This window comes from Limulus polyphemus, unplaced genomic scaffold (assembly GCF_000517525.1).
Source record: "Limulus polyphemus unplaced genomic scaffold, Limulus_polyphemus-2.1.2 Scaffold79, whole genome shotgun sequence".
Classification (NCBI taxonomy): domain Eukaryota; kingdom Metazoa; phylum Arthropoda; class Merostomata; order Xiphosura; family Limulidae; genus Limulus; species Limulus polyphemus.
This window is the reverse complement of record NW_013665689.1, coordinates 92,446-114,185: the sequence shown is the minus strand read 5'-3', so window position 1 is coordinate 114,185 and position 21,740 is coordinate 92,446. Positions and strand designations below refer to the sequence as shown.

At 30.1% G+C, this 21,740-nt stretch overlaps 1 protein-coding gene across 4 annotated transcripts in view; it reads left to right on the top strand.

The window, feature by feature from the left end:
- LOC106467359 (ubiquitin conjugation factor E4 A-like) overlaps positions 1-21,677 on the top strand; it is a 38,406-nt gene extending 16,729 nt beyond the window's left edge. For 3 of the 4 annotated variants that reach the window (XM_022396151.1, XM_022396157.1, XM_013927709.2), the window contains exons 7-18: positions 677-862; positions 2,785-2,902; positions 4,283-4,498; positions 5,608-5,865; positions 8,242-8,498; positions 10,638-10,798; positions 11,390-11,585; positions 13,149-13,262; positions 15,422-15,673; positions 18,822-19,085; positions 20,905-21,062; positions 21,440-21,677. In XM_022396151.1, the coding sequence (XP_022251859.1) occupies positions 677-862; positions 2,785-2,902; positions 4,283-4,498; positions 5,608-5,865; positions 8,242-8,498; positions 10,638-10,798; positions 11,390-11,585; positions 13,149-13,262; positions 15,422-15,673; positions 18,822-19,085; positions 20,905-21,062; positions 21,440-21,557 (2,298 nt within the window). In that variant the 3' untranslated portion in view covers positions 21,558-21,677. The remainder of the gene's footprint in view (positions 1-676; positions 863-2,784; positions 2,903-4,282; positions 4,499-5,607; positions 5,866-8,241; positions 8,499-10,637; positions 10,799-11,389; positions 11,586-13,148; positions 13,263-15,421; positions 15,674-18,821; positions 19,086-20,904; positions 21,063-21,439) is intronic. The other variant, XM_022396163.1, reaches the window with a different exon arrangement.
- Positions 21,678-21,740: the final 63 nt, after the last annotated feature.

Sequence of the window (21,740 nt, the reverse complement as noted above, 5' to 3'; positions counted from 1 at the left end):
ACTTGAATTGTTTTGGCATACAATATAGTGCTTGAAGTGTTCTTTTTATCTGGATTTAGTGAAATAGAACCTTCAGCAGTAGTTTTTTTTATTAGAAATATAATAATTGATTTGTTGTTATTTAGATTTTGGTTTGTGAGACTCAGTTTCATAATAGTGGAATAGTATCTTAAACCAAGAAATTACTTTTATATTAAAGTTAGCTCACTATGTGTGTACACAGTATGCATTTACTCAGTAATAAAAGTACTCCTGATTTAAAAAACAAACAAAAATTATTTGGTAATTTTGAAGTAATAGATCAGTAATTGTTTTTCAAGATATTCAAGCATAATGTCCTTTATATGTATATATAAACAAATACGAATCACACACAAACATGTAGATCTACTGGCAAGTAAAAAGTACTTTTCATTCTTGTTTCTTGGTGTGTATGTAGTTATAATTTATACCTCCAAAGTACTTGACCACGAAACTGATATGATAGGACTTTAATTTTGTTTACAGCTCTGCCCTTTATTTTTATATTTAAAGACGACTTTTATTACCAAAAATAATTGTGTTCTACTGTGTTTTCCAAAAGCTGTAATTGACAGAATATATCATAAAGTACTTTGCTTAAGAGGGATTACAAATAAGATTAGACTAATTAAGACTGAATTTAATTTTTTCTCAGGCTCTGCTTGATTTCAGCCTTCCACGAAACAACACTAGTGCTCAAGCCTATCAGTTTTCATTGCTTGGTGCTCCTCTTGCAATATCATGCCTTCCTCGTATGGAATCAGAACAGTATGAATTCTTTGAGCATCCATCTCGTACCACTCAGCAAGAACATAAAATCACAGAACAGAACATATGGATGGTGAGTGATAGCTCAAATATTTACATGATTATTTTCTTAATGTATAGTTGTTTCTTTTTAGTAATATAGAATTATTTCAAATAGATTTCCAGGATATTGTTTTACTTGTGAATAAAAGGATTGTAATAATAACATAGCAAGTGTATAGATAAAATAAACATTAATTTGTTTTACGGGAACTACATGTAGGTAGAAAATGTCACTTTCTAACACTTTTTAACAATTCTAGAATTTTTATCACATTCACTAAGGCTCAGTATCAAATCCTGTCACTTTGTATATCCAGTTTAAAATCAACAGATTTATTAATATTTGCTTTTTTCAATGTATTAGATTCTTCCATTTCAATAAATCTTGCCACTTCTAACTTGTGTTAGAAATTCTCAAAATTCTCAAAATTATTTATCAGTTCTGCCAGGTCCTGTATATCAAACTTTTGTCTTCATATATATGATACTGTCTTGGCTTACATTTCTTGAAGTTTATCTTCATATAGCTTTGTAAAATTAAAACTAATTTCTCTCTGTATATAAATTTTGTAATTAATTTTTAAGCTATCCCAGTTTGTAAGGTTTCATTTTTGGGATAAAAATCCTGTTTTTCTTGGATTTTCTGCTGTTAAATATATTCAGCAGACTCTTGCAACTTTGTATTTGGACCAGCTATTTCAAACAGATTAAACATGCTATACGTAATAATATGAAACAAAGCTTTTTTTTTAATAGTATCTTGCAGATTTAAGATATGCAGTACATGTACACAGGAGATAAGAAAAAATCTCAAAATTAATTTATTTTAGTTCAAAAAAATTTTCTGTCTTGTTTGTTTGTTTGAGAAATGAAAATCACAAGGGAAAAATCACTCGTAAGATATCTGGGAGTTTAAACTGGCCAGAAATATTTTCTTTCTGGAACTCTGTTCTAGCATTGGAGAAGAATTCCAGGTATAGAAGGTTTACTATTTTACTGATGCTTGTTTTTATTTATTGGACTCTGACTAATGTAATTTCTTGCATTTGAGAGTTCATAATAATGTAAGACTATAATAAGTTTATTCCAGTTTATTATTACTCCTGCTTCTGGGTGAACTGACAACATTACTAATTTGAATTTTCTATCAAGTCCATTTTGAATTAAAAGTGATAGACCAAATCTAATTTCAATAGGACTTTTGAAAGCTGGTTCTGGTCCTAACCTGTTTATTAATTTAAAGAAACATAGAAAATGAAACACCTGCTGTTTTGGAGTGATTGAGTTTGATCTATCCCTTGGTACATTATATTAAGTCTTTACATTGGGCTGTTCCTACTCAGAAAACCATATGATCTAGCTAAATGCAACATCTGTGCTCAACTTAATCCTGTATTTTGATATTTTGTTGTTGTTGTTTTTTTAAAGCAAATAACTCTTGGTTCAATTTTTTGCCTTTTTCTACAGTGCTACTGATCTGACTAAATATGCAATAGTGAGTTCATGTTATTGATATAAGTTTTGATAAAAAAAATAGCCAAACTTGTTTAATAAAAAATAATTCACTTCAATTACTTCCTCTTGTTGTTGTTTTTTTGTGGGTGGGGAGCAAGTGCAGCCCTGTGGTTAGTGTGCCAGACTGTGGAATTGAGGTTCCATGTTATTAAATTCTTCATATTTCAAAACTGTAAAGAAAATATATAAAAAAAATACAGGATGAATACAGTTCAATCCTGAAGTTAGAATAGTTTTGTTGCTCAGTAATGATAGTGTTATCAGCTATTACAGTCATGAGATATTTTTTATAACTATTTAAATAACATAGGATTGGTACTTGCCAGTAAATAATAATAAGTTATTAATAATTCTGGCCAATAGCTTTAATAATATATATTGTTTATACTTACTGGTCACTTTGATTCCAAAGGTATAATGTTTCTCATCTGCTTTTAGCCCTTGAGATCTGTGACCACTCAAATGCACCAAATCTTTTATCTGTTATTAAGAAGCTCACCAGAAGTTAGGCATAAAACTATGAAATGGATTGGAGACTGCCTACATGCCAACAGTGGTAAAAACATTTGGCTTATATTTTAGATATATTAACATTTTAACACAGAAAGTTTAGGTACTGTTTTTTTTTATAAAACACCACAGGATCATTGAAACAGCAGACATTTCTACTAATAACCATTCATCAGTTTGGTATTATTGTTAAAGCATAAAGAATTTTTGCTAAAAACCCCTAACTAGTTCAGTGGTATTGAAACAGCAGGCATTTCTACTCAGAATCACTAATCAGGTATGTGATAATGCTCACACAGTGGACACTGAAAAGTAAGGGCCATTATTTTTCATATGCAATCAATATTGTCCAACTTTGATTTTTGGAGACAAAATTAGTTTATCTATGTGGACATGTTCACCTTTTCAGTTTTTAGGTGATATATCAGATTTAAAGTTTTGTTTTAATACTCAAGTTCAGTTGCAGTGACTTTCAAATAACACTTCTGTACTGTATCTTAAATAATCAAATTTGGACATCTTTTATGAATGATGATGCAGGAATTTTTTTTTTTTCCAAATGGGACAATTTGCTGAAACTCTTAGGCATAATTGATGCTAGAAGTTAGTGCTCATTAAATATCTGTTGAACCCTAATTTAAAAATTTTATTGTGTAAACTTACAAAATTTGTAATGGTTGTACTTTTAATTTTATCACTTTCATAAGCTTATAGAAGGTCTATACAAAATATTTTGAAACTTGCTTTTACATGGCTTACAACCAAGAAAAAGTACTTTATCAAGTTTAGAGGAAATTTGTATGACAGCATAATCTAAAATTTGCTTTTTTTGGGGTGTGGCCAAGTGGTTAGCATGCCAGGTTGTGGATTGAAAGGTCCAAGGTTTGAGACTGATACTGTTGAACTCTTCCTGCTTTTTCAGCTATGGTTGTGTTGTAAAAGCAGTCAAATCAATTATTTAGTTTAATGAATCAGACAAAATCCTTGCAACGGTGGGTGCTTGTGACTGGCTGCCTCTCTATCTGGTCAGTATTTCTATATTGGGAGAGCTGTAACCGAATCTAAAGGGTCTTTGAGCTGACTGTTTAGTCTAAATCCATATAAAATACTGTTTGGGTTAAAAATTCCAGTTCCTAAAACTTACCAAGGTGGGTTGTCAGTTATAATTCACATAAAAAATGTTGATGTAAAAAAAATAGTAGAACAAAGTAAAAAAAATATTTTAGTTTTAGAAAAACTGATTTAAAAAATTAACACACAAAACTTGATAAAATTAACAAAGAAAACCTACATTTCAGAATAACCTTAAGATAAAAGACCATGTTTTGGATCTAATATAGTTTTGTAGTTGCTTTATTGAAATATTAAGAAATAAGAGTTATTATTATTTTCTTATAATTGCCAATTGATTGTTATCTTTATACAGAGCGGAGTAAGCTATGGAATTTTCACTTTGAGGAAGTATTTGGCTCTGTGCAGGCCTCTGATGGTTTCATGCTTAACTTTGGAAGTGTTTTACTTCGATTGTGTAAACCTTTTTCTTTACCTGATTCTCCAAAGATACTTAAAGTTAATCCCACTTACTGTGCTGCTGAAGCTAGTGGAGATGGAGAAGCAAAAAATAAAAACTTGCACTTGAGAGGTAAATTTTGTGGTCTTCGAGTTTCTTACAGATCCCATTTTTTTTTCTAATTCACTGCCTTATAACTGTGTATAAAGAAATGAATTGTGTTTTATGTGAATAAAAATGTTTTAGTTGATCTCATGGTTAATAAGAAAGTCATCTTTTTTTTTTTTTTTTTACACCTAGCCTATATTATGTTCATTGTATCAAAATATTTGTAAATGCAATAAAACTGACAGATATCATGATAGCAGACTAGTTCAAAACTAGAAAGTATAATAGAAAAAAAAACGTTTTTATAGTGATGGTATCCAACTGATGAATTCATTTGAGATAGTCATTACAAGTTTTATATTATGTTACTTATAATGTACTTGTTATCCTCGTGTTATTTTAAATAATTTAAACCGAACTGGCTAGTATGTAAAATTAAAAGACAACACTCAAATAAATATTTGTGTGTGTGGTGTGTGGTTGCTTTAAACCTAAGTTATTTGCTTGCATTATTTTATTAGAAGCCTAATCATTTAATTAGTTGAACTTGAATGTGCAGTAAACTACATTGCTTGTAATCATTGTGTACATACACAAGTTTAACATGCATTTATGGTGTTTATTTGTACTTACCCACTGTCAAAAGGAAACATACATCAGTGAGTTCCACTTGCACATATTTGTCATACCTAAAAGATTTTTTACAAGTAAGATTTGTTTGTGACAGTAGGAGGAACTGTGATGTTTATTTCAGTATATATTACAATTAACATTGTGTTATTTAATACCAGCAGCAGAACTAGAACTTGTTAGTGTTTTGAGTATATAGCTACAGAGTAAGCATAGTTTCAATTTCTCCTTTTAGAACTGCTTGTAATTAATTACGTTTATGTAGATTGATATTATTACAATTTTATTGCAAACGTTAAAGGGAACTTTTTTCTTGTATGTCGTAGACCTGAGTAAGGAAACGTTTCTGGTTCCAACTTCTGAAGATCAAGCCGTTCTTGTGAAGTGTGATAGTTTCAATTTCTCCTTTTAGAACTGCTTGTAATTAATTAAATTTATGTAGATTGATATTATTACAATTTTATTGCAAACGTTAAAGGGAACTTTTTTCTTGTATGTCGTAGACCTAAGTAAGGAAACGTTTCTGGTTCCATCTTCTGAAAATCAAGCCGTTCTTGTGAAGTGTGATAGTTTCAATTTCTCCACTGAAGTTTTTTATGCCACACATTGTGCTATAGACCTGGGTTTTAAAGTTGTTCATGAAAGACTGGTAAAGTTAAATCAGCATCTTGCTCAAATACAGGGATTTTATGAAGATGCTCGTCTTCAGGGAGGTAATTCGTCTGATGCTGTGCAGAGGTTACAAGAAAAAATGGAGAGAGGTTTGTGAGATGAAAAATGCATGGAAATAAAGCTTCAATAAATGTTTAACAGAATGTGATTATGTATGTTCTAACAGCACCATTATTCTGATACAAAGTTAGCAGTCTTTTATCAACAATGGAATGGAGATGCATCTATTTTTAGTAAATTAAGTTTGTATTTTTCAGTTAATTGTTATAAAAATGGTAAATAATGTTTCACTGTTCTAAAACATTATTTGATATTTATGAAAACATGCATGTATTTAATTTTAGTCCATGGGCAAGTGTTCTTTGCATGGTGGTTGGATTTATGTATACACACACTCACATTTCTAGTTTATAGAATGATGTGTATTTATTATTGAAAAGAAGCTGTAGAAGCTGAGTAATTATTCATTTAGGATAATGCAGTCAATCCAATTGTGATTGTGTGAAAACAATGCTCTAACTTAAAGACAATTCTGCCATTTGGTTCACCCCTTGTCAATAATCCTAGACGAGGGCAAATCAAAAGAAAAAGACTGGGCTTCTTATAGAGGTTGAGTGCATTTGTATGTTTAGAGAAGTCTAGTTTTGTTCTTTTGATTTGCCCTTGTTCAGGTTTATTGATTAGGGGGTGGGATTCCCTGAAATGGTATAACTCAAGGGCAGGTGGTGAGTTGAGAGAGAAATTGGGCTTCATGTTTATTTTTCAATATCTTAATCAGCTTGTCTTTTGAATAATTTGTATGATAAATCAGTAAGGTTAATACTATATATATTTCAAATCCTGTATAAATATGGGTTCACTGTGGTGAGTAAAAGACAAAACATTGTACATGTAATGTTTTAACTTGTGGCAAAGATTTTCCCCAAATCAAGAAAGATTTGTTTTGGGAAGATTTTATTATATAGAGTAAACATGGCTACAAGAGAAAGCTGAAGATTTCAAAATAATATAACTTAAAGAACAGTAAAAGGATACAAAGTTGTGTTTAAAGTATGTTAGGTGTGATCAAAAAGGATATGGGCATTGATTTAATTTTTTGGGGCTTTGGTGAGTTTTGGTTAGTTTATACTGATATAAATCAAGAAATATTTTAACTTTCAGATTTTTCATTTTGTAACTTGGTTTATAATGGATTTTTTTTTCATGGCTATTGGTGGTTGTCCCATTCTGTTTTAGAAGACATTAGTTTTCACCAGATTTTCTTGACGTTCTTCACAATTGATTCTCATCTGTTGGTTTGAATTTGTTTCATCAATTTTACAAATCTGTGGTTTATAATTTGAGTTTGTACACACAGTTTTTTTGGTTTTTTTATGGGGTTTATGACTGACATTATGTTGATAACATTCTTTCTGAGGATGAACTGAATTTCTAAAAATAAAAGTACAAAGATGAAATTTGAAAAAGGTACTTTTGAGTTTCTGGCTGATAAAAGAAGTTAAATAGGATGGTAGTGGACTACATTGTATATGTTTTTATAACTTGTAGATATTAACTGACAAACTTTGTAGACATTTATTGTTTTTGAAAGTTGAGGATACATACATCATCACACTACAAAAATACATGTAGTTTGCAAACTTATTTGAAAAGTATGAATGGTACTATAATTAACTTACTAGGGCTGGCAGGACTTGAAGAGGAAAAGCAGATAACAATCTCTGTGATTGGTGGTCTATAGAAGTCTACTTTTATGTTTATCATAACATCCAAGGTTGTGACCTTTTATTTCCATCATAAGTGTGATTTTGGGATATTACAAATTTAGGCAACTAGGAATTTATTGAAATGGTATTTTATGAGAGTGCTATTATCATTATATTTCAGAGTTAAAATTTATAACTAAAGCTGGAATTATGGCTGTTTCCAGGCTTTCTTAAAGAATTACATTTAAGATATGATGGGAGGAAATGAATCCCCTTGTTTTTTTTTTCTCTCTTTGATCATGAAACTGTCAAGATTCACCTACACTGGTCTGATGAAGATCTGTGCTAGTGATTTGAAATGTACAACAAAAGGAAAGTTCTTACTGTCCTAAGTCATTTATGAGAATACTTGATTTAGGAAAATATGCAATGTAGATGTAATTTACTACTAATTATCAAGTACAACTTATGGAATTTTTTTCTCCCAAGTCAATTTTTGTTGGTTTTTTTTTCCATCATTTTCGATTTTAAATCTTGATGTTAAAACATTTTTTCTGCTACTTTAAACTAATGAATTGAAGACTTTTTATTTAATATGATGAAGGTTTGATTTACATAAGTTATTCAGATGTTAATTGTATTATTTAAAACATATATAATTGAGCTAAAGAAATTTAGGTTTTTGGTGTACTGTATACTTTTTTACTTAAAATATGAGTGCACTTTATGAAGACTTCTATGTTTTTCATGTTTTACTAGGAATGATGAAGTTTTTGTCTCTAAAGGCAGCTTTATTAGAGCCTGAGACATTGTCCCTAATGCTACAGTTTCACTTGACTACTGCAGCCTGGCTCTGTCAAGTTGGAGTATATGAAAACTCAACAGAGCTAGAACCACTGACATTTCCTCTTCCATCCTCTGTTCCAGAAGCTCTCAAATGTATTCCAGAATTTGTCATTCATAATGTGACAGATTGCACAATTTTCATAAAAAGATTCAGCCCAACAAGCTTTGAGGTGAAGCAAAACACTTCTTATCTTTAAGTAAATTATTTTTATATTTAAAATATGTTAGATTTATATATTTATGCTATATAGTAGCAAATGATGAATTGTAATGAATGATCATGCTACTTTATATATCTCTTTAAAAAAATGTCATAAGGGTTTCTGAGAACTCTGATCCTTTTACCCTGTAGAAAGGGACAAATAAATTTTTTATGAAGCTTCAAATGAAACCTCAAATTAGATAATTAACATTTTATTTTCAAAAAATAAAAACATTGTACTTCTGGTATCTTTTTGTAAGTATCTGAGAAAAAATTAAGATGTTTTAAGAGTTTTCTCTTTATTATAAAGAAACAGTTAACAAAACTGAAGGACTATTATGCATATATACTCCATATGAGTGGGTAAAAGTAAAAATAGTGTTTTATACATTTAGGAAGCAAGAAAGTTTTATGTAATACTGTTAAGTTCATTTAACTGTGTTAAATAACAAAATAAAATAAAAAGAATTAGTTACAGTAAGTCATTATTAGAGCATTGTTATGACAATGCAGAATGATATTCTTAAGTTATTTTGTCTTGTAAGAAATACATATTGTGTTTGGCTATGTGCATTTTTTATTTCCATTTAGTGAGTTACAAATGCTTCCTTTATAGGTTTTTCATACACTTTTTTTCAGGTAAGTTGTATTCAAACTTCTGAAAAATCCAAGATTTAAACTCTGTGTTTTTAGAGCCCCATAAAGGTTATGAAGTTAAATTAGTGTTGTTGTTTTTTTCATTCTGTTTACTTTGAGGTAGATAACAAAACTAGGATTAAAACATATATATATATAACTACTTGGACTATCTGGCAAAAGGCCACTTTCTTTATGGTTAGTTGAGGGGAAATTGTCTTGCCTCTGTGTCTATTTGATTAGAAATAAGATATGAAATTGCAAAAATTAAATTAAATTATTTAGATTTTGAATATAGTGTGGAGGAAAATTAGATGTTTTATATCTTCTTTATTCAGTAATTGGAACATTGAAAATTCACCTAAAGTTTTTAATCTTTATACATACATATGTAAGTTTAAAAGTAGAACATTGGTCAAGGAATGCAATTAAGTTCTTTTTTGCTCTAGTTACCTATTGTTCTGAGTTATTCTCCTATGGTATCACTTGCACTTTCTCATGGGATAGTAAAACACTATGTGAAGGAGGACAGTGAGGTCAGATGAAACCTTTATAATGTATTGTCTCTTATTTTTCTGTCGTCGTAATCTACAACAGTGACATAAGTAGCACATGGATCATGTAAAGGATACAATTATAGAACTGTGTAGATAATGCCATTTTCTCAGCCTGTGATAGATTTACGGAATTTGTAGGGAGCTCTCAACATTCAGTAAAAACACTGTCTTTTGTCTTGCACACCAGTCACTTTTGTTGTTTTAAAGTTTTGAATAAAAATTGCTTTTTTCTCTTTGTTCACATTGTGTTTGGTCTCTTTCTTCAAACTCAAATAAAGTTACAGAATTCAGTTTTAACTCCACAGTGCATTTTCTGGTCAAACCTTTAGTTGTTAATGAGTTCTTCCTAATCTGTTGAGGGAAAAACAGTTTATCTGGAAGTACCACATCAAAACAAAAGGGTGGTAATTAATCTAGTATGTACAGCTAAAACATGTACCAGTCATACCGTACTTTTCTCATTTCATCTTTTTTGGGTGGACGAAACTAGATAATTTATGATGATGGTAAAGAATTATTCATTTGTGAAAGTCATATTTTCTTAGTTTTTGTCACATTTTGACAGCTTCATTTCCTGTCTTCTTCTTTTTTCTATCTGTATCAGCTTCTTTTTTACTCATGATTTAACACTATTGGTCATCTTTGGAATGGATGTTTTATAAGTTTAAAACATTTGATGGACTGTAGTTTGTATAACAGTGGATTTAAATATTTATAACAATATAATTTTAATTTTGCACACAAACATGCTTAAAATACATATGCAGGAATGATAGTAATATGTTATTTGCACTTATAACATGTTCTACTCAACAAATTACTAAAATGAGCATTTTTATTATTTTGTCTATAAAAGGAAGACCTTTTTTCACAGTAAAGGATACTTATCTGAATCACACAATTTTTATATGCAGGAAGTCGGTCCTATGTTAGGTCACTTGCTTAATTTAGTTTTGGTGTTTATGGGTTCACCAGAAAGGATTAATAACCCCCATTTACGAGCAAAACTGGCTGAAATTTTAGAAGCATTGATGCCACCTAGAGACCAAGAACGATATGAAGGGCTCTTAGTGAGGTAAGTAGTTGTTGTTTGCTTAATTTGGTACATTTTTACAATGTTTTATCAGTGATTTAAGTATTGTATTGAAAATGCAGAAAACACAGTTTTTAATCTCTTAATTTTTTTCTCAGCTTCGTCATCTAGTTAACAGTAACATGGCACAGAGAATTGTATAATGTAACTATGAAATACTGTTACAAGTTTTTAAGGTACTTACAGGTGAAGTTGTGTAATTACTGTGTATATGTTATTATTGCCAAAATTAACTACAACATTTTTGAACATAATATAATTAAATGACTTAGTCTGTGGTGAAGTTGTCAGTAAGTATTTTGGTTTTTGCTAGTGTTGTAATTCTTTGAAAACATCTCTACTCAAGTCCCAGCATCATTAGACTCATAAGCTGTTAACTGTACATAAACCATTGTTATTAGGCATACTGAACTTTACTGTACTTAGTTTGTCACCAGATCTTTGAAATAATATAGGAAATAATTGTATGTTTAGTGGAACCATCAGTGTTTCTTGGTAGTTGTACTTCTAAATTTACATTCTGCTGTAGGGTTATCTTCTTTAAATATGTTTGTTTTTTGCTTTTATTTTTAGTTGCACTCAAAGAGAAAAAATGTTTAAAGAATTTCCAAACATTATTCATCTGGTTCCTACTTTGCTTCATGTATTCATCAGCATTGAGATGACAGGACATAATGTTGCCTTTGAGGAGAAATTTCAGTATCGCCGACCCATGTACATTGTTCTGTACTATCTGTGGAAGATAGAAGTGCACAAGGAGAAGATTAAGGTAGAATGAATTATGAACTTTAAATTTGTATTCACAACAGTTGGATATACTTGTTTAATATCCTCTGGGAGTTTGTTTTATGGAATTAACAGAGGGTATTCGAATATCATATGTATAGTGTACAGGTTATATACATGTAAATTAGTCAAAAATCTGAAGGCTACTAAAAAGTGAGAGGATAACAGTAATGATGAAAAACGTGTTTATTAGAAGTTTCGGAATAACATAGATTCCATGATCAGAAACTTAATGGAAACAGGAGTGTTTACAGACAATAAAAGAAAAGGAAAAAAAAAAAGAAGTATAAGAATTACAAATAAAAACAGGCTTAATTGAAAAGAGGACTATGAACTCTTAAATGTAGGGAGACATACTCTTTTTAACAAGGTTTCTGTTATTAAAAATTCAGATTTAGCAGTAGTTAAAATGGTGAAGGTGGGGGTGAATTAGATCTTGTGCCCTTATGATTATAAATTCAATTAACCTATAAAAGCCTAAACCCTGTGCTATTTTAAAATTCATAAGCCTTGTGCAGGGTGAAGGAAGATTATTCAATCTTCAAGCACCCCCTGATGATTAATTAGTTCTTTATAAATAATTAATTTACATCAAAATAACTGCCAGTTTGTTATTCAGTTAGTACTCTAGGCTGAGTTTTATTTTTCTGCTTGATCTATCTTTAACAGCAGGTAATTGATACAAGTTAGTCACAATGAGACTGGGACTTTTGTGATTTAGTGGTATACCGTACAGGCATACAAAGATAACTGCCCACTGTATTGAACGCTCATATAGAGAGAATGAGACTAAAGACACTGCCCTTAATCCGGAATATTGAGGTGCCTGTTATTGCAAGATTTATTTTGTTTATAAATACTAAAAAATAGAGACTGAAAAGGTTTACCCTTAATGGTGTGGTAGCCATTGAGATGCTCATTAATTGAGATTGTACTGTATCTCCTAAAGAGGCTAACACTTATTAATTTGATTTGTTATTTTTATCATTTTCCCAACAATGATATGCCAGAGATGAAACATTTATTGTTATGTTTTTATATTTATAGTTTCTTGTCAAGTGCATGTCCATTATTTTTAGTTTACATATTTATTGGTTTTAAAAAAATTAATACAGTTTTTCAATCTCTCTCTCTCTCACACACGCACACAAAAACTATCTTTACAACATTGAAATTTCTTTTCCAACAAGCATATACTGTCTTGTAGAAGCTGTCATCAGTTGACCCCTATTTTTTTAAGTATGTTATTCATAAAATTGTCACATTTTTAAAGTTTGCATTTGAGGATTTTTTTCATATGGTTGAAATAAGTTTAGATGAAGTTACTAATTGTATTGTATGTGACCTTCTGAAAATTTATTTTTTTTTCATTAAGTTTTCATATTATCACTCCAGAAAATAAAACTATTACTCTATTATTTTAGTATAGTAATATACTACAGTTCAATACAATTAACTAAACTGGCAATATTCATTTGCTAAAAGTTGCACAGTACACCTGTAGCATATTTGGTTTAATATTTTCTGTTATTTGTTTCTCTTATAGCAGTTAGCAATAGAAGCTGAAGAAAAAGTTGAAAATGCAGACGTTCCTCTGTTCCTTCGCTTCATAAATCTCCTCATTAATGATGCTATCTTTCTCTTAGATGAAGCTCTTTCAGTGAGTGAAACTATTTTAATATTCTCGAAAATACATTTTGATAACAGTAGGCTTATTTTCTTTTGAATTTTTAAGTTTAAAGGTCTTTCATTATGAGAAAAGTTTTACATTTACATCTTTTTTTTGTTTGCTCTTTCATTAATTTAATTTGAAACTTGTGTGTGTGTTCAATATTTTTCATATTGAAATTTTGTTCCAAGTATTCAAAACCATTTTCTCAGCATTTTTCAACATTGCACGTTTCATAAAATTATCCTTCAAGAGAATACTTAGTTAAGAAAATCTCTTTATCACAAAATGTAATATAATTTAGTCGAAGGGTTTTTTTCCTGTGTTTTTTCATTAATTCTGGGAATAATGGAACAGTGAAGAGTTTGCAAATTCAGAATTCATCTCAAGTTGAGCCTGCTATTGTAAAATAAGTTATTTTTTCAGCTGAAAAAAAAGTTATAGTATGTATCATACTATTAACAACTGCTTTGAAATAATTGGAACTTTTTTTTTACAACTTATTGAATCTTATGTTTGACTGTTGTTTGATAGTAGTAACTATTGTTTGTTATTGGGTATGAATTTGATAATATAACTTCACGTACACAAGTAATTTTTTTTAAGTTATAAAATTTTCTAGTTTTACTTTATGGGCTGTTATCTATAAATGGGTGTAAAATGAATGCATGTTGTCAGTGTGTTGATTTCTGTTGATAAGTTATCATTTATGCAGGATATTATCATATTATCATTTAACTTATTAAAAGTTGATTAAAACCTAGATAATAAATACTCTGAAAATGGTACAAGTTCTCTGACTGAATCATCAACAGTATGATTGATTTCCTTTTAGAATTTTATTTTGTTTTTTGTACAAGTAACTGAAATGCACTCGCACACAGACAAACACAAAGTGTACTTGCATATTTTATTATAAAAACCAAAAAATTATTCTTGTCATAAGACATTAATATAGGGCCTATTACATTTTAAAATGCTACATTCTTTATCTAATCCCTTAAGATTTTCAAGAATTTAGAAGAGTTTACAATAATAGTATTCCAACCACACTATATTTGTCATATCCATTGCTGACAACGCAAGAAACACGGTAATAGTTAGAACATTATTTATATTTCAGCCATTTGATACAAGCTGGTAAAGAATTATTACAATTATACTTGTTATAAGACATTAGTATTAGACTTATTACATTTTTAAACACTATGTTTTTAATATAGTTCCTTAGGGATTTTCGAGAATTAAAAGAGTGTATTATAATTGTATTCCATCCAAACTATATTCATCTTATTTATTGCCAACAGTGCTTTTAACTCATTCCAGGGCTCTTCAGGCCAGCTGTATAGTTATAAGAGATTCACTTTTCATAACAAGTGTTGCTTTCATATATTCTAGTTTTAACTTTACTGTAAAGATATTTTTAGTATCATGGTCTCAAAAGGTTTGCACAGGTTTATTATTCAGCCAATTCTATTGGTATTTACATGGCAGTTAGAGCCGTCGACTAACAATCTGTAGGTCACGAGTTCAACTTCCATCACCAAACATGCTCGCTCATTCAGCTGTGGAAGTGTTATAACGTCAATCCCACTATTCATTGGTAGAGAGTAGCTCATGAGTTGGCTGTAGGTATTATTGACTAGCTGTCTTCCCTCTAGTCTTTCATTTCAAAATTAGAGACAACTAGTGCAGATAACTCTTGAGTAGCTTTGTGTGAAATCCAAAAGAAGCTATTGATAGTCATGTTGAATCTCATTTAGACAAAAAAAGTTGTTTACTAAAATTTAATGATCACAAACTTATTGATTTCACTATAATTAACTATAATGTTACACTGAGAAAATAGACATATTGTATAATCTTCTGCTTTTAAAGAACTAATTTTTAGTTTTGGGACACTTAAAATTGTATTTTTAAAAACTATTTTTTCATCATAGAATACTTAAGTTAGACTTTCTGTGATTAATACTTAATGAATCTGAAAGACTACATAGATCCACATTTGTATTGTTAATGGAATACTGTTAATAAGCTATTGAGTAAAGATTAGATTTTTAACAAAGTAAATGACTTGTATAACTGTATTGTTACCACAACTGTATTCAGTCTGAAGATGTTCAGATTATTGCAAAAATTTTCTTTTTTAGTTAATGGCTAAAATCAAAGAACTGCAGATAAAACGAGACAGTGGAGAGTGGAATTCTCTTCCAACTAGATATCGACAGCAGAATGAGGAAAACTTCCACCACCTTGGCCTGTTGGCTAGGTTTCATAATGTTATGAGCAATGAAACTATCTACACCCTGAAATGGTTGACATCTGAAATTACCTCTATTTTTTGTCATCCTTCTATGGTTCATCGCATTGCCTCTATGCTGAATTACTTCCTGTTACACTTGGTATGTTATTCTATTTTTCTTTTTACAGGTTTCTTTAATTGCTATATAGTACTTATGCTTTAGAAACTAAGTAAGTCGTCTATTTATGTAACTGTAATAGTGTAGTGTATAGTCATGATGCTAGGAAAACATATAGATTCAAGAAATCAATTTAACACGAAAATACAATACCCTATAACCCGAGCACTTTCGATAAGTGGAGCTTTTTTTTCAGGGGCAAACTAGGAATGTTTGCTCCTGAAAGAGAAATGTCCACCTTCTGAAAGTGCTCAGATTATTGGGTATCATATTTTAATGTAGTATAGTAGTCATTCACTTCAGGTTTTGTTTGCATGTTTTAAATGTCTTTACCATTGGCCACCAAAGTGTTTAATGAGCATAGTTCTTACATTTGTAATGTATATTGATATTGACCTTTTATGGTCTTTACATTTATGAAACATTCACGAGATACTGTATGTGCTAGAAAAGAAAAACTTCTTTAAACTTATGGATGCCAGTAAGTGAGCAAGCTGTCATTTTTAAATACCTGGGGTGGCATCATCAATGATTGAGTATAAAAATTGCTCCACAGAATTTGTTAAAAATTCAGAATAAGTATTAATCATTTCTGCAATTTTTAAAAACAAAATACTTTAAATTTGTACTTAAAAATTCAGAAGAAATTTAAATCTGGATTTTATCTTTGTAGTTAATATCAGTTTTCTGAATGGCAACATTTCTGTTTCAATTTTTCTTTTGTATTTCTGAATGTATTGCACCATTTATAGCTGTCTGAAATGCAGACTGACATAAGTTTGAAAGAAGTGGTGTCAATTTGAAATTTGTAACTTCAGTACAAGCCCACTTACTTTTTATATAATGCACTGTGTCTTAGCTTTGTAACATCATAGATTAAACATCTAAGGATGTGATAAGAGCTTTTTTTTTCCTGTGCATGTTAGTGTGTGTGAACCAATAGTATATCACGTGAAAGCATGACTTTGAAGAGCCAACTTTGAGTAAGGAGAAGCTTTGGTTCGATATTGTGTGATCTAGAAAAGTAGTTTTCTCAATAACTTCTGTAGCATATAAAAGCCACATTTGTTTTTGTTAAGCCTGTTTTATAACTTAGTGCATCATTTGAATATGTTCTGGTGGTATGATAGAAAAATAGTTTGTTTTCATGTAACAAGAACTGTATGAGAATCTTTAGGCTTAGATGACAGGGAGATCAAATGCAAATGAAAACCATATAAAGATAATTAATATGATTTTTTTCTTTTTTTTGTATATTGATATTTATTAAACAAATTTAAGCTATTTATAAATAATGTTTTATACTTTGCTCTAGGACAGGTGTCTCTAAACCTTTTTGGACAAGGGCCAGGAAGTAGATCTTTTTAGGCTTCACGGGCCAGAGGGGTTGTGGTAAAATTAAGTAGGGATGCATACATGATCAGATTGGCTTTTGCTCAATTACGTTTTATTTTTTGTTTTTATAATATTAAAAAAATGTATTATTACTTGTAATAAACTCTTGGTGGGCCAGATAAACTGAAGTCGCGGGCCATAGTTTGGAGACCCCTGCTCTAGGACAAAATATAATTGACAAAGTCAAATTTATGATATATATATATATAATTGTAAGTTTGCAGTTCATTTTTTCACTATCTTATTATTGTCAGTGCAATCTCAGATTGAACGTTACAAAAAAAAGACTAACATAAGATAATAATTTATTTATTTATTACAAAAGAATGCAGTTACCACTCAGAAAAAACTTGTATTTGGAAACTGCATTTATTGCCGTCGGGAGGGTTAAAATGGACATTTTGTGACCTGAACTGATTTAATCATTTAGTCGGACTAAACAGCAAACCACTTTGTTTCTTCTTTTCATCTATTATTTTTGCAAGTCATTTGTGCATGTTCATACATAGAAATGCTCAAATCAGTCAACATTCAAATGTAGGAAGTTTCACCAAGAAGACCACTGTTTCTTACACCATCTTTATGTTAGTTTTATCAGTAATGGGGCTCTGTTGGGGAAGGTAATACACTGAATATGAATGTATATATATATAAAAGAATCTTAGAACTTGCTGAATATTATTTTTAAAAAAACCTTCTGATTAACAACAATAAAACAGTTGCCTTGTTTATATTTTTTCTATTTTAACAAGTTTATTTTTATATCAGTGATTGCAAACAGTAAAAATACAAATGGTGTTTTTTGTAATCAAAACAAAAACAACTTTTTAGAACTAAAATGTTATGAGAAATATATTTATATATATATATGAGAAATTAAAATCTTGAGGAATAGTTTCTTTTAAAAAAATATTTCATAAATAAATATTTAAAATTTCCAAACCTGAGGATTCATACAAATATCAAATTAAGGTTTTTCATTCTACTGAACCTACATAATCTTTAGATAGTCAATCTCAAATTTCAGGCAGTTTCCTTGAATGATTTTTACTGCAAACAGCAGCCATAAGATAAAGATCTGTTGAATCAATAGACCTAAGCATTTTCAAATATTTCAAGATCTGTTGATTCAACAGACCTGGCACGTAGAGCTTGTAGGATTAATACACTGAGAGGTGATTAAGAATTAGACCAAAGATCACAAAGAAAGAAAGAAAAAAAAGAAGTTTTTTCAACTCATCAAATGAAACAGAAATCTACAGTATGTGAATACCATTATTTGGACATAATTATCTAAAAACTGTCTCTGAAATTGAACTAAATGTGAAATGGGCCTGTTTAGCAAAGTGTGCACTCAATTCTTGATATGAAGGTCTTAATTTTAATTAGTTCAAATTTATTAACATTGAAAATTCAGTGTAGAAAATATGTTAGTATTTAATTAGAAATTTTGATTTCCAGAAGATATAAAACAAAAAATTATTTAAAATATTAAATTTAGTGGGTTAGCATGTTATTATTGATATTAGCTTCTGATAAAAGTAAGCTACCCACATATATAACTAAAGTCAACCCAGTAAAAAGTATATCTAACTGAAAATACTGTTCATAAGTTTTTACTTATAAATATTAAAATGCATTGTTTTTTTTTATATGGGTACTGTAGCTGTTGGTGATATTTCTGGCCATAATTTTTAGAGTTATTAATCTGTGTTTTTGTTGTTGTTTTTTTCAGGTTGGACCAAAGAAAAAAAACTTGAAAGTCAAAGATCTAGGAGAATATGATTTCAAACCTCATCAGCTGGTCCAAGATATCTGTGAAATTTACCTCCATTTGGGTGCAACAATAGGACCTACATCTCGAGCATTTTGTCTAGCTGTGATACAAGATGGTAGATCTTATTCCACAAGCCTGTTTCCTCAAGCTCAAGTTGTACTACATAAAATTGGAAAATCAATTTTGGCTACTGATTTGGAGCAGTTGCATGAAGCCATACAGGTGTGTAGCTTGTTTGTTTTATTACCTTAAAAATTATTGTCATATAGTTTATTAATATAAATAGTGTCTCAACCATTATATCTTTCATGTTCCTGACAGCATCAAGAGCCCCAGTGTTGGGGGGCAAAAGGCCTTGTCAGTACTGGTTATATCAGATATAATGAGAGAAAACAATACTTTTAATGAAACTGCCGGTTAAACTACACAAATAATTGTTGCTCAACTCATGAAATTTGTAGATGAATCCATTACAATATAAGCAGAAAGACTGGTATTTGTTTGTTTAAAATTTTCATCTTCTGTATAAGCATATAACCAAGATGCTAGTTGAATATTTCAAGCCTTTTCTTCGCGCATCACAAAAAATCATTTACTCTTTACTCAAATGTTGTTGTAGAATACAACTTTCTTACCTAGAAATAAAAATGTGCAGGGGGAATGTATAGCAGAATATTGTACATATTATTAGCTTATCAGGTGTTGACTAGCAGGTAGTTAATTTTTTTTTAAGGAATTATTAGTTAAATAACTACAAATGGTAGTTATACTACATAAAATTGTGATATCCATTTTATCCACTGTCTGTAAGATATTTGAGATAATGTCAACTTTGTTTAGTATGTATGTTACATTTTTCATAGTATTTACGTTTTTTAAAATCAATAATTCATCTGATGCTTTAAAGAAAAGAAAAAAAAGACTTTAATAATGAGCAGAAATGAAAATCTCTATTGATTTACTCAAATATTATTGGCCAGGTGATTAGGGAGCTCGACTCGCAATCTGCGGGTTTGAATCCCCCGTCCCACCAAACATGCTCACCCTTTCAGCCGTGGGGACGTTATAATGCATGGTCAATCCCACTATTCGTTGGTAAAAAGAGTAGCCCAAGAGTTGGCAGTGGATAGTGATGACTAGCTGCCTTCCCTCTAGTCCTACACTGCTAAATTAGGGACAGCTAGCGCACATAGCCCTCATGTTACATGTAGTTTTGCACGAAATTTAAAACAAACAAACAAACTCAAATATTATGTAACACCATAGTAAATTCAGTCTATTAGATTAAATCTCTGATAGTACATGAATCAGAAAATTATTGTTTATATGATTTGTAAGGTTTATTCTTTTTTTAGTGTTGCTTTCATTGACGTTGGTGATTGGAATGTTTTAAAATATTTCAATGTTTGTAAGTGGTCTTAAATTATTGATGATACAGGATACTTCTAATTTTATCTAGTTACCTGGAAGTATAGTTTTTTTAAAAATGTATATAAGTAAATGTGGCATTTCAGTTATGATTCTGTGGGATTGAGCAGCAAATGCTTATTTTATGTTGATCATTTTATATAATCCTGTATTGTTGTTCTTTAAGTTCATAACTTACGATAATAACTGATCATTTTCTAGTATGGTTGCAATTAATATACCACTTGTCAAAATATTTTGTATAAAGTATTCTAGTGTCTCAAGAACCTTCAGTTACTAGGGCAGTGACCACAATTCTCAATATTCAGACATGAAATAGAAATGTTTAGTGAAAAAAAATTTATAGTTAAACCTATGTAATACATAAGTAGATTTTGTGATGTCAAACAGCTGTTAATAATCTTATGCAAGTGATAACAAACTGTGTATTGCTTGTCGAAAAAATTAGAAATAGACTGTATTTATCTTAGTGACTAAACTTGCCGATAATCATTTTCTGGTTGGTTCAATATAATAGGTACACACATATAGGTATTTTCAAATAATTTGTTTGTGGTTGACCAGCTTTTGTTTCAATATTCAATGTAAGTTTTAATGTTTTCTGTGGTTTCAGAAACTTGCTGTGGACCAGAAAAGAGACGATGAAGCAACAGCAGATGCACCTGAAGAATTCTTGGATCCAATCATGAACACTTTGATGGAAGATCCTGTAATACTTCCCTCCTCCAGAGTTAGAGTAGATAGATCAACAATTGCTCGGCACTTGTTAAGGTTAGTTGAAGGTACTGGGTTGATGGATTCAGTGTATTTTATCAGAATAGATGTTTGAAGTTTATATTCTGCTCTAGTTACCTTTTTTTTTTGTAATTACTGATAAATTTCACAATCATTAATGCTATGGTTGTTTATCCCACCCTTGGTTTGGCACTTCAAATAAATAATATTGTTTAATTAATCTGATTTGTAAATGACTTAAATACCACTGATAATATTGTCTGTGGTATCCCAACTGAACACTAGCAAAATTCCTTTTTGGGACCAAATATGTGATTCTTAATTAGTCAGCACTAATACATTGCATCTGTAATTATTTATCTTTCATCTATAGCTATCAGAATGGTATGAAATTCTTTTTTTTATTTCCTTAGTGACCAATCCGATCCTTTTAATCGCAGTCCCCTATCAATGGATATGGTAATACCGGACCCTGAACTGAAGCAGAAAATTCAAGAATGGTTAGAGAAACAGAGAAGAGTTTCTTCCTGAAATAATTAGGGAATAATAGCTAATTGTTACCTGTGTTTGAATTGTACAGAAATTGTTTTATAATTATTAATGATTACGATATGCAGCATAAATAAAAAATTGAAGCAGTTTTTTTGTGTATATGAATTATCCAGTCTACCACATACATCAATTTGTCTGCTTTACTTTATACATTTTATTTTC